Source organism: Molothrus ater, chromosome 9, assembly GCF_012460135.2.
Source record: "Molothrus ater isolate BHLD 08-10-18 breed brown headed cowbird chromosome 9, BPBGC_Mater_1.1, whole genome shotgun sequence".
NCBI lineage: Eukaryota > Metazoa > Chordata > Aves > Passeriformes > Icteridae > Molothrus > Molothrus ater.
The window spans coordinates 26,165,560-26,179,099 of NC_050486.2; the positions used below are offsets into that span (position 1 = coordinate 26,165,560).

General features: G+C 54.0%; 1 protein-coding gene across 1 annotated transcript; it reads right to left on the minus strand.

Annotated features, from left to right (window-relative positions):
* Positions 1 to 1,193: 1,193 nt before the first annotated feature.
* Positions 1,194 to 11,712, minus strand: CDCP2 (CUB domain containing protein 2). Its single transcript, XM_036387369.1, has 7 exons — positions 11,653 to 11,712; positions 11,172 to 11,304; positions 9,185 to 9,532; positions 8,752 to 9,096; positions 7,970 to 8,323; positions 5,494 to 5,672; positions 1,194 to 5,301 (listed from the first exon to the last, which is right to left on the minus strand). The coding sequence occupies exons 2-7, from the start codon at positions 11,245 to 11,247 to the stop codon at positions 4,987 to 4,989; spliced, it is 1,617 nt and encodes a 538-aa protein (XP_036243262.1). The 5' UTR covers positions 11,248 to 11,304; positions 11,653 to 11,712; the 3' UTR covers positions 1,194 to 4,986.
* Between the last annotated feature and the right edge of the window lie 1,828 nt (positions 11,713 to 13,540).

The window sequence follows — 13,540 nt, forward strand, 5'->3', positions numbered from 1 at the left end:
CCAGAGCTGACTTCTGACCCTGGCTTTGAAGAGCAAATTTGGGAAGGCAGTAGGTGACAGCTTGCTCTGCTGCCCATCAGCAGGCACAGCTCAGGAGAGCTTTGTCCTGCTGCAAATTACTTGGGTGAAAGAAGATGGGAGTAGACAAGAACCTCCCTGTCCTTTGGAAGAGAGAGAGCTCAGCAGCTCACCAGTTTTCATCTTTCAAGAGGCTCTTCAAAGGTTTCTTCACAAAGAACCCAAACTTTTAGATCTCATTTGCTTCCCTGGCAGCCCTGTAATATAAAGGGTTGGCTAAACTGGCCCTGGATTAAAAGACTTTAAGGCAAGGAAATGCCACAGAAGCCACAGAAATCCTTGGAGCCCAAAGGATGCTCCAGGAACTTCCCTCTCAGGGCTGGAGCAGTAGAGGGACAGAGGGAAGCAGAAAAGAGCTAGAGGGAGGGAAACACATGAGGGAATTCCCCAGCCCCAGTTGACCACAACCAACAAAACCTTGCTCCTCCATGAAGGGCATGGCAATGTTGAGATGGGTGAACTGGCATCTCACAGGAGGAGGGGAAACTGAGGCACTAAGGAGCTCTGACATGTCACAGTAAGCAAAAAAAAGGGGAAGACCATGCCAGGGTTACACTGCAATTAATGATGCTCCAGTTCTTTTGCTGGCAGTCCCCTGAACAACATCCATGGTCTCTGTCAATTAAACTAGATTATGGAATGGTCCTTGCTAATTATATATTATTATCTAGCAAGCAGTTATCTTGCTATAAAGGGTGCTCCTTTAATGGACAAACACTGTTCCTCTAACACAGCCAGCCCCAATGGCAAGAAAAACACAAAAGCCAAAATAATTTCTGCTGTGGCCAATATTTTGCCTGAGCTGGAATGTTCACATTGCAAACACTGCATCCTGTCCCAGAGAGAGGGAAGAGGAGGGGGAGGAGGGCTGCAACATGCAGAGCCAGCCAGAGGGAGAAGGCAGGATCAAATCTGCACCCCCAAAGCTGCCACAAAGGGCATTTTTTGGATTTGGATTTTTTGAGCCCAAAATCCAGCTGTGAACTCCCCCAGCCATCATGGAGCACTCAGCCTCCACACACCCAAATCCCCACGAGCAGGGCCTCGCTGTCCCTGGGGCTGTGATGATCAGGAAACTGGGCTTAAAATAACCTTGGAAAACAACTCCTGCTAAATGCTGTCATTGCATTTTTAATTGTCCATATGCTTGATCCATTATGTTTTCCCAGATGGCTGGGCTGCCTGACTACTGCCTCCTCATCTGTGTCACTGTGGCCAGGGTCTCCAGCAGGTACCTGCATCCCCGAGGCAGGGACACCCTTGTGGCAGGCTCTGTGTCACTGTGGCCAGGTCTCCAGCAGGTACCTGGGAGCTCCATCCTTCCCAGCACAAAACCACAGCCACTGACCCATCCTGGGCAGCCATGACTGGCTCAATGGCAAAAAGGGCTGGTGTTCTCCTGGCCTTACACACCAAGCCCCAAGAAAACCACCCTGAGGAGCAGCAAGCCTGCCCCTGCTCCAGCCCATGAACTGCCCTTGTGCTTGCCCAAGGGCCAGTCCCTGCTAAATTACCCAAAAATGTTTGAGAAGAGGATGCAGAGGATGCACACCACCAGCATCCTCAGTGCTGGGCTCAGCTCCAGCACTGGCTCCCTGGGAATCACAAGCACCCCATTCCCAGACTGGGATTAGAGTATAAAAACTGAAAAGACACAAATAACCCTCTGAGCAGAGCAGTGGGTGACACCACAGAAAACTTCCAGTGAACATTACATAGAATAAATTGCCTGGGAAGGGGTGGATCACAACACCCTGTGCTTGTTGGGCTCCCCAGTGGAATGCCCAGCCCTGCCCAGTGCCCAGGGTCTCTGGTGCCCGTTTTGGGGCACTTCCACCATCATTCTCTTGTCCAGTGCAGCAGCACAAAAGCACATCCCCCAGCAGCACCCCCTCACAGTGTTACACATCAGGAAAACCTTCCTGGTAAATTCAGAAAACACAGAGAGCATGGCTGAGATTTTTCGCATATTTTAGCACAGCTTCTCTCCAGTAGGAGCAATCTCCCCAGGGAAGGAGAGGAATGAACCAACTGATCCCCTGGGGGCTCTTGCAGTCCTGTTTTCTATGACCTACAATTTTCCAACACTGGATTTGCAGGCAGACGTTTGCACAGGGATAACAGAGGCTCTCCCTCCTGCACAACAGCCAAAGCTTTGCTTTGGAGAGACACGACTCCTGTAAGCAAAGCCAGGAAATGGGGAGGCTGCGTCCAGCCCGGCTCAATGCAGCCATCGTGCTCTAAATAAATAATCAGATGAGCCATGGGAGGAGCACTGCCCGGGCCCGCCGCTCCCCTGCCTGCTCGGGAGCACCGGGCAAACGCTGAGGAGGGCAACTGAGGCCTCATGAGTGAGGACCACAGGCATGCTGGAGGGAGGGAGTGCTGGTGATGGATTCCTGATCTCTGTTTGCCACTCATCTGAGCAGCTTTTGCATGAGAAGAAGGGTTTTTTTCAGGAAATTACCTGGGCAGTCCCCCTCCCGTGCTGGACTCCATCCCCAGCCAGAGCAGTACATCAGGGAAAACCTGGTTAAACAGGGGATGCCAGAGAGCAAATTCCTGCAGGGCAGGGAGAGACTGGATGCCTAAATCTAGTGGAGAGGCTGAGACATGGTGGAAGAGGACTGAAGGCTGAGGAGGGGTGGTGTTTGGTGAGCACCAGAGGCTTTCCTCACCCTGAGTGAGATGACTGGCTTGAGTGGCACACTGCTGGTGGCAGATGCAGCTTGAATGCCATCAGAAACAAGTGGGTAAAGGGCTTTTGGAACCATTCAAGTTGCATTCATCCCCCTGTCCATGACCCCTGGATAACACCCTGCAGGCCTGGGGCTGCTGGGGATCCCCTTGACTCAGGAGCAGAGCTGCTCCCACAGAACCAGTCTTGCATCCACAGGGATGTGTGCAGGGGAGCACTTCACCCAGGGATGCTTGGGTGGCTGTGAACTGGAGCCAGAGCTGGAAACCCTCCCCGGGGTGACCAGGTTCAGCTCCTTATTTGAGTGCAACACCAACAGCTATCCAAAATCACAGGGTTCTGGAGGCTCCGGCTGGGCAAGGAGTGCCTGTCCTGCAGGCAAGGGCTGGATGCTGCTGGGTGCTGTGGGCTCCCTGCCAGGCACCAGCAGCCGCAGTGCTCACCTGTTCCAGCACAATCTGGGCCACCAAGAAGGTTAATTATATCTTTAAGTTTCTTTCAGTTGTCAAATCTTGTAACTGTGGTCTCAAGCTGACAGTTCTGTACCCAGCAATTAACCGGCAGTGAGGCTTTGCAAGCAGCGGGGGAGGCTGGCCTTGTTTACCATCTCTGCACACAACAGGCTCTCAAAACATTCCCTTAATGGAGCTTCACAGTGCTGGCAAATATTTCCCTCGGAAATCTCGCATTTGCTGATGTGTTGCACCAACAAACGCCAAATCAATCCGGGCTCTGGTAACGAAGGCTCCTCCAAAGGGGGCATGAGCAGGCCTGCGCCTTCTTCCCTCCCCAGACACTCTCAGGGCTGGTGCAATCCAGGAGGAAAGGCTGCACCATCATCATCCTGTTCCTTTGCTGCTGCCCTGATGAACAGAGCTGTCCCAGAGGGAAGCAGGACATCAGTCAGGGCAGCCTTTCACCGATGGGACTCTCCTACCAGTTCCTGCTAAATGCTGGATTCGACAGCACCAGGGGTTTGCTGTGCCCCTGCATGACCACACTGGGATACTTTAGGATCTCTCCCTGCACTGCAGTGTGTTTCACAAAGGCTGGAGGAGGAGGGGTGGCCTCTTTCCATAGCAAGATTTCATGTGGCTCTGAGCCACAGGGATGAACACAGGCTGCTCTGTGACAGCCACCCCCTCTTTGATGCTGAAGGGGAATGTCCTTTGTGCTGGGGCGGCACAAGAGGCAGGCAGAGGTCACTCAGCCATCCATCAGGGCTCTTGGCAAGGATCCCCAGTTTTCTGGAGGGACAGATGATCACAGGACTCTTCTTTTCATGTTCTCAGGTGCTGAGCTCACCTTCTGCAGGGACCATGAGTGGAGATCTGGTGTCACTGAGGTCCCAGCCCCTCCTGCCAAGGTTGTCTTTACAGGGTCACCAAAACCTCTGCACTCCAACATCTCCCCAAGCCATAGCAGGATTTGCCTGTACTTTCACACTTCAGGAGTAATGCTGGTAGAGAGTTTACAGCTGTGGATACCTGGATATGCTGGAAAGAAGGAAAACACAGAGGAGAAGAGGATTGTTCTCCTCCCCTCCAGCTGCTGGTGGCTGAGGCGCTCAGGTGAGTCCTGCGAGAAGGTGAGACAACACGAGAAGATCAAACAAGGAGCTCCAGGGCACAGGAAATGCATCTCATCACATCACCCACAGACACCTAGAAACATCACCTGGGAGCACCTACATGAGCTACATCTGTGTGTGCCAGGTGGAGATCCCTGTAACACAGCTCCACAGTCCCCCCCAAGCATGGGCTGGGAGCACTGAGAACATTTGTTGGGAATATAGCTGCATTTGGGGATGGTTTGTACCTCCAAGAATTCAGCTAGAAATAATTGACAGGAAGATTTGCAGCCATCGGCAAACAACGTTTCTTTCCTGAAAGCAGCAGCACTACAGGGAAAACAAATTGAAGCAGGTGCGGGAAGAGTTAGGGAGCACAAGAATTGCATTCCTGAGCCAAATGGACAGATTGAAACAGAGGAAAACAAATTGGGAAGGGAAACGGCTGCCTATTGCCCAGATTTTTCAGGCATTAAGAGAAGGTGGAGGTTGGGTTCAGGCTCAGTTTCAGGGCCTGGGAGCTGTGTCTCTGTTTGGGCAGCTGTGTTAGGGTTCAGCCTGGGGGGAGGGTGGATTTTGGGGTGCCTTTCTGCCCTGGGCATGACTGGGACTGCAATCCCTGGAGTGTGGAAAGAGCATTCTAGAGAAGCACCAGCCCCACCACTGCGATGACCATGAGGAGCCCGGCCAGGATGCAGATGCTGATGAAGACGATGTCGCTGGTGTCCTGGCTCTTGATTTCACGGGCATCGATCGCTTCCCCCTCCCACTTGTGGGCATCCACCAGGTTTTCTGCCTGGCTGAGCCTGGATGGATCAGGGCCAGCAATAAGGGTCACTGAGGCTTCCTTCCTCTTTGGCTCACACTGCACCTCATACTGGTGGATGTCATCCTGGTCTCCCACTGAAAAATCAATGTAGAGGGTGCTGACGATGACAGACGTGTTGTTGCGTCTCTGCAAGACAAGGGACACGGCTCATCAGGGCTTGCTGCAGCTCCTTTTCACAGGGGTTTGGAGGGGTTGGCCAGGAATCAGGCCAGTATCTGCTGGGAAAATGTGAGAGGGACTGGGAATACCTCTCTGCAGCCAGCACAGGGCTAACCATTTACACAGCTTGCTGTAAAGGAGGGTTTGATGATCACTTACCTGGGATTCAGTGCCACAGGTGTCAAACCTGGTGTGTATTTTAAAGTTCCTGCCAACCACCTGGGCTGCACAGGAGGGGGTCCCCAAATAAATCCTATTCCTCTCCAGCTGGGCCAGGGACTGCACAGGGATCTGGATGTGGAAGTCTGTCCGGGTGCAGCTGACATTCATGGGCACAACTATTGGGACAGAAAACAGGGTGCATGTGTAGGACTCGTGGGGAGGAGGGGGTTTCAGGAAAAAAGCTACCTCCAGAATGCAGAAAGCAATCAATATCAGTATTTTAGCCCTGTCCCATGCCAAGGGCAGGCACGGATGGCTCCCAGGCGCTGCTCTGCTTTCTGCCCAAGGCAGAGATCTCACCATCAACACTCCTGAACCCCATCCTCCTTCTAGGGTCTCCAAGTGACACACAAGTGCCATTACAGGCAACACCATCCTGCTGTCACTGCCACTCTCCAGCACTGCAAAGCCAGCAGGACATTTGAGTTGCTGGCCAGGACCAGACCACAAGAGCTTTGTGGATGGCTTGCTATGGGCACAGCGCTCCCCTGCATCCTACAACACCCCTGCAAGAGACACCACATTGATGAAACAGAGGAGACATATCTTGGAGGGATCCCATGCATGCCCTGGAGTGAGGCAGCTCCATGGCTGCCACATGGCCCTCCCAAAAGGGTGAGCTGGGTCCATGGCCCTGGGGCATCTTCCTGGTTTGGCCATGTTTGGCCTCTCTGGATGCAGAAAGCATCCACACAGGGAAAGAAGCAGGGAGGAAAAATAAATACCCCCCTCTTTCAAGTGAATCCTTGCTCAGCATGAACTAACCACTTGGGCAATATGAATTATTGAATTATTCCAGCTCCCTCTGAATCTCAGCCTTATGAAACTGGGAAGATGCAATAAAATCAATACAAAAAAACAGTGTCACTTTGCTTCGCTTAGTGCATTATAAAACCATTAGAAGATTTACCAAATAACTAAAGTGCATTATATCAGGAGGAGGAGAAAGTGGATCCTCTCTCCTGGCGTGAAGGCTTTCATTTCAATGGCCATAAATCACACATGCCCCACCCAAGCCTTGCCTTTTGGTAGGCCTGAAAGGGAAAAACCTGCATGGCTGAAGGGCTGTGGGTGTGGATGCAGACTGAGGTGCCCCTTTGCCTCTGTGGGCTCCTGAGGAAGCTGCTGGCAGGGAGAGGCTGGTGTGCCCAGTGGGAGCAGCTGCTCTCCTGGCAGTGCTGGCAGCTGGGTGTGACATGCAGGACATTAATCACAAGCAGATGCTGGAATCACTGGGCAAACACAGCCAGCAGGCTCAGCTCTGTGGAGGGAGGCACAGTTTCACATCCAAGCCTTTGTCCTCCCCTAGCATGCATCTGGCAGCATGTACCAGGGGATGCAGGAGCCTTGGGCACTTGTGAGATGTCACACCCCTCTCTGTGGTGGGACACCCCACACTCTTCAGCAGCACCCCATCTATCTGTCTGCAGGCTGCTCCCTCTGGAGAGTGACACCAGGATTTTCTCCCCGCACAGTGAGAAATCAACAAGGACAGGGACAGACCTGCTGTACATACTACAGCCCTACTAAATGTTCAGTACTACCTCTCTCCCTCCAGAGGCTGCAGAGACTCAGGACAAAACTCTATCCCATTTCTAACTCCAAGAGCCACATACCTCAAAATCCTTTCTGCTGTGCTGGAAGCAAAGAACGATTTTGCAGCTGAGGGACAAAACTCAGGGCCAGCCTCCCCAGTGCCTGTGCTGCCAGTCCAGCAGCCCTGCTCTGGCTCCAGCCTCTGGAAAGGCTGCCCCTGGCTGAATCATGCCTGACCCACGGGTCAGCTCGGATGTAATTATACTGAAATACAACAAACACCATAAATTTGCTGGTGTTTGAGGTACAAAGGCTGGCAAATAGAGCAGGAAGGTCACACACTGCTCCTCCCACCAGCTGCAGACATGCCAGACACGCTGGCTGGGACACTGCAGGCCAGCAGCAGGGGTGTGCCAGGCAGGACTAGCCAGGTGGATTTGGGAATGCTATGCCCCGGGGGTCCTGCCCTCCCTGGAGGAGGAGGAGACACGGTTTATGCCTGCCTGCTCAGCCATGTGCTGGCAAGGCCAGAGCACCCAGGGGAGCAGGGAGCAAGGCTGTGATGCTTGAACTCATCACCTGCTCTGGGGTTTTGGCCCATTAAAAACCCCCAGAGGTTTTCTCTCCCTCACACCGTGAGAGGAACAGGAACATGGCAGTGGCAGACAACAGAAATTTGAAGCTGGAAAGCATCTCCTGAATACTAAACACAATGTGCAGCTTGCTTGCCATGTCTTCCTCTGCCCCACCCCTAAGGAGCCACGGGCTCTGCTCCTGCAGACAGGAACCTTCACTGATGATCCTTCTGGAAATTACGTGGTCTCAGGCACGTTCCAATGGAACCACAGCACTGAGCAGCAGCCAAGTGGGACCTTACCTCCCACGTAGGAGATGGAGAAGCCCCTCTTGGCCGTGTTGCGGTCGGTGTGGAGGAGCAGTAGCAGCCGGTTGCTGCGGGAGGTGATGGGTGCCAGGCTCTCCCGCCCACACCACCGACCCAGCAGAGATCCACTCTCAGTGCCACCATCAAAGGCAGACAAGTGATCATAGTCACAGCCCCCTGTCAGGCTGCTCCGGCCCTCCAGCTCCATGTCCAGGAAGAAGACCTTGACCCGGTAGCCCGGGGGCAGCTGGATGCTCCACTGGCACTTGAGGTTGTTGGGGTAGAAGTTGGGGTACTGAGGGCTGGAGAAATTCCCTTTGATGGTGGTGAACACCTCCTGGCACTCTCCTGCTCAGGGAAAAGGGGGAAAGGAAAAATCAAAAGCAAACCTGAAGCCTTCTTGTTTTATTGCTAAGAGATGCTCTGCCCTTCACCTCACTGCTGTCAGCCTTGTGTTTGGCCAATGGACAGCCAGCAGTTTTGGGAGATAGAAACTCCCAGGGCAGTCAAAATCCTACAGGAGTAACCCATATCCCCAGGGAATGGCACGAGCATGGGTGACTCCTGCTCAAGAGGGCAACCCAGGTCTTGGAATAGCCACAGTGATGCTGTTTGCATTGTGTGGTGGTTTACACTTCACACCATGGGCTCTCCTCAAAGGGATCCTCACCATGATCATCTCCTCTTGCTGCTGTGGGAGAGAGAGAATCACCACCCCAGCCCCGGGCCTGTCCCCACATCCTTCCCATTGCCCCATCACCCTCAGACCCACAAACCTGAGTAGAAATGGGCCTTGAAGCCCCTGCCACCGATGTTGAAGTCTGACTTGAAGATGATGAGGAGGTGTGGGGTGGAGGAGACGGTGCGGGGCGGGCGGGCGCTGCCGCAGTAACGCCCCAGGCTGGGGGCAGCGATGGTGGGGCCATCAAAAAGGGCCACGTAGTCAAAGCCACAGCCTTGGCCCCCCTCCATCTGGAAGTCAGCGAACACCAGGGTGAGGGGCCCGCCCCCGCTGGCGCCCCCGATGCTCCAGCGGCACTCGGCATCATTGGGGTAACTCTCGGGGTAGCGCGGGCTGGTGATCTCCCCAGAGAGCCCCGTCAGCTGCCCACCGCAGGCGTCTGCAAGGAGGCAAGGACGATGAGGGCAGTGGCAGAGCAGAGATGGATGGATGGATGCTCAGTGACCACCACACCTCCTCCCTGCTACCTTTCCTGTAGGCGGCGGCGAAGCCGTGCTTGGCCACGTGCCGGTCGGAGTGGAAGACCACGGCCATGACGTGCCAGGCGGAGGAGAAGGGTGGCGGGGGGCTGTGGCCACAGAAGGTGCCCAGGAGGTTGCCCCGGTCCCGGGCAGCCCCGTTGTAGACCTGGAGGTAGTCGTAGGCGCAGGTGTCGTGGTACTCCAGCTCAAAGTGGCTGAAGGAGAGCAGGACGGAGGAGCCCTCGGCCACCACAATGAGCCACGTGCACTCTGTCTCGTAGGGATACAGCCCCGGGAAGTTGGGGCTGGAGAAATTGCCAGAGGGTGCTGAAAGTACTCCCCCACATTTGATGCCTGCAGGACACAGAAGGGGGTGTGATGTCCCCTTTCCAGGGGAAGCCTAGAAGGATGGAGACAGGATGCACAACTCCAGCTCCGTCCCACCACCACAGTACCAGAACACCAGCATCCTGCAGAACTCCACTGGGCTTGTCCACCCACTCTCCCTGGAGGACATGTGTGCCCCCACCACCTCTCATCCCTCCCTTTTCCCCATGCTGCCATGTGGGGGCTGCAGCAGGGCTCAGCTGTGCCCTTGAGCTTGTCCTGCCAGTGCCAGCATAGTATCCCCACCTGTTTATGGCCGGGAAAAAGGAAGTTGGGAGGGAGTTTTTAAGGCTCCGTGGTACCAGGCTCGCTGGTGCCCCAGCTGCCCAGCCCTTCAGCTTTGTGCCTCCCACTGACCCCACTCCCTCCATATAAGGGTGGTATCAGAGAATTCGAGCTGGGAGAAGCAGGGGTGAAGGGCTCGATGTGGTGAACAATGAGTTATGCATGTAGGGATCGATTTCCTAATGAAATCTTTATACTGAGACATGGTTATTATAAAATAAGGCTGAGAGGGGCCGGCTGTCACCTGCCCCTGGGTCTGATTAGGGCTGGGGTGAAGAGGCTGATACAGGGGGAACATACATCATGTCTGGGAGGGATACAGACCCTGCACAGCCCCCAGGAGACATATGTGGGTTCCCAAACAAGGCTGGGCGCTCGCTGCCATTAATCTGGGCCAAGTATATTGCAAATCAATAGTCAGCCTGTGCACATTGCTTTTCATCGTGTCACTGGCACAGTGACCTCCCAGCAAGGGGGTCCTGGGATGTGTGGGATGCAGCACCATGAATATGTTTCTGGCTAGATCTAAAATCACCTTGCTAATTACTGGGGATAGGCAGTGAAGTAATATGGGGCTGGTACTGAAGGAATAACATTGTTGAAATAAATACCCAAGGGGAGCCTGTGGGAGAGGTGAGTAGCCACAGTGAAGATAGATGGATGGATTAAGGGCTGGGAGCCTTGGGGTGCTCTGGGAAGCCCAGGTGGGTTTATGTGGGGGATGAGCAGGCACCACAGCGCAGTGGTGCGCCCTCAGGAGCACCTGTACCAGGGCCAGGGATGGGTTTTGATTTCTGGCTCAGCCCTTCTGTGAGAAAGGCCCTGCCATTTTGGGATGGGGGATTGCTTGGGCCACCCTATCCCCTGAATTACTGTGTCATCTGCTAACCCTGCCCTGCATCCTGGGGGACCTTTTATCTGGGTGAGAGATTCATTTCATGCCTGCCACATACACATACATGCATATATTCACATATATATGCTTATGTGTATATAGATTTATATAGGCAAGTGCAACTCCAGAAGCTAACAAACCCTTCACCAAGCACTTCTACAACAGGACAACCCCTACCTGCAATCCTCAGTAAGGTAAGCATGAAGCAGAAACCCAAGCACGGAGCAGTGTCCCACACTTGCTGCCACCACAACAGTGACTCCAGATCCCAGCTCCTTGCCCCTGGCCTGAGCCAGCCCCTCTCCCTGCAGGAGAGCTGGATCCCACTCGCACCCCAGAGCCTCTGTGGCGCTGCAGATGGCCCTCCCTTCCTCAGGAACCATGGGTGCCCATCCAGCCCACCAGGAGCTGGGACCAGGCTCTTACCTCTGCTGGGAGCATCCCCGAGAGCCCTGCAGAGCACGGCCAGTGCTGCCAGACAGCCCAGCCCTGTGCACCCCATCCTCCAGCAGGCAAATCTCCCTCACCAGTGCCCGAGCATCCTTTTGGAGCTGTCTGTCTGGGAGGAAAAAAAACAAATAAAGAGAGAAATAAATAAAAAGCAGGAGGACTGTAGAATTAATAGCGGAATGAATAATTCATCGCTTGTTTGAATTAAGAGCAGCAAGGTAACTTGATCTATTCCTCCCTTCCTTCACTCAGTTTTAATGATCTGGATCAAATGTCCCAAGGATTTACACTGTACCAGATACCTTGTCAATACACTATATTTAGAAGAGATATTAATGTTTCAGAAATGGCGTATAACGGCAATAAGTCTGGGCTGACAATATGCCCTTAAGGGGCTATGAAAATAATTTAGTTCGCCAGGCAAGCCAGCGAACCAAAATGGGAATTTCAGACTTACCGCGGAAAAGCATCTCAGGAATTAACATGATTTATACTGCGGCACCCACTGCACAAAGCCAGCTGGTGGTGAGGGCTACAGAAACAGGGAGCAGGATGGAAAGGCAGCTGGCTGCCAGGTCAGCATCCCTGCAGCAGGAGTCCAGGCTCAGCGGGATGCTCAGCCCGGGAAAGCAGCAGTCGTGAGCACTAAAGATAGCAAATCCCACCTCCCCCGAGGAAGATTAGAGATGAATTGTGACTCATGGGCAAAAAACATCGATTATTATAGAACCTGCTAAGGCCTTGGAGAATTGCCACGTTCTTCCATGCTGGCTCACTTCTCGCCCAGGCTCTTGGACGCACTCAGCTGAAGGTAAGCAAGCCTTTGGGTTTGGTGGGAAAGATGTGCTCCTTGTGCTGTGCCACATTAGCTGGAGAAACCCCAAACCCAAGAGCAGCTCAGTTCCTTCCCTCCCGCCCAGGAGAGAACAGACTTTCCTGCTGCCACAGCCCACACCCACATGAATGCCAGGAAACAAAATCCCACGAGGGCCTCCCAGCGTGAGGGACCTGTGCTAAAAAAGTCACCTTCAAAGCAGCAGGGAGAGAAGCAGTGAGTATCTCTAAATCTCAGGCAGGAGACAAGTTGCATTTATTAATTAAGCAATGAGGATCGATGCCTGAGACATTTCCTGTGGATTAATGATGGGCTGGGAGGAGCTGATGGCCTGAGGTGCAGCTAAAGACCATTAACACCCACTGGTCATGAATCCCCAGGAAATGCTCCATGCCAAGGTCGTTAAGTGCCTGCATATATTTATGGGGAATAACAACAACAATAATATTTGTACAGGCTCTCTCCCCTCTGCCCAGCCTTGCTGGAGCCATGCCGAGGGCTGCTGGGAGCTCTGGGACATCCCAGCCAGGAGCCCTCTATCCTGAGCCCAGCTGAGGCAGGGAATGTTGGGTTCTGTCCTGGGCATTGAGCACTGAGTCACCCCACCAGCACCAGGACTAAGAGCACAATGGAATGAGGAGGAGCAGGGCAGCTCCCCCTGTCCCTGGGCAGTGTGGGAAGATCCTGCCCCAGTGCAGGCTCTGGGAGATGCTGCAGTGCTGGCACATCTCCTGCTGACCTCCCAGGAACATTACAGAGCTTAATTAGCTGCTTCCCTAATGGCTTGGAGAGGAGGTCTGTCCTTGTCAACAAGTGTGGGCCACACAGCAAAGATGCAGGCGAGGTCTGGCCATGGCACAGGGGCCTCTCCTGGCTATTTTCCATTGCCACAACCCTGGTTCATCCAGGAGGAATGCCCAGCCCTCCCAGCCACCATCCTCTGGGCTCAGGAACAAAGTGCTCCCCGACTTCTGCATCACTGCACTATGGAGCAACATGTTTATCTTCATCACATCCATCCTGGCCAACACCCACTGTCTTCTAGCCTTTCCACCACAGCCTCAGCACCAAGCCAGTGCCCAGGACCCCTGCACAGCTGCTCCTCTCCCTGCCCTTAGCTGTGCTCTGCATCAGCAATCCCCGGGAGATGGGGGCCGGGCCGTGCAGCACCGCAGCTGTGCCCCGCTCCCTGGGGACAGCATCCATCAACCACGGGCACATTCACCCTTCTCCTGACCCGGGGATGGCCATTCCAGGCTGGGCCTGAGCCCAGGCAACTCGGCTGTCAGCTGAAGAGTCGGGTGGGAGGGTGGAGGGAGGCAGGGGAGAGTGACATGCACCAGGGAAGCAGGGGAGCCAGGCACGGAGGTCTGGCTGGAAGGTGCTCTGGATCAGCCCAGGGTACTTCTGCTCCAGCCACAGACACGGTGGGTGATTTCAAGGTGCGCCTCTGTTCCTCTGTGGGCAAATTTATAAATCATGAGTCAAAAAGGCATTTGATTCATTTAAA

Bases quoted from the DNA above. Each gene is read 5' to 3' on its own strand.
- CDCP2 (XM_036387369.1), bottom strand. From the start codon at position 11,247: ATGGGGTGCACAGGGCTGGGCTGTCTGGCAGCACTGGCCGTGCTCTGC. The intron at 9,533-11,171 runs GTAAGAGCCTGG...TGTGTCCTGCAG, and splicing joins CGGGGATGCTCCCAGCAGAG to GCATCAAATGTGGGGGAGTA. The intron at 9,097-9,184 runs GTAGCAGGGAGG...GCCTCCTTGCAG, and splicing joins CGCCGCCGCCTACAGGAAAG to ACGCCTGCGGTGGGCAGCTG.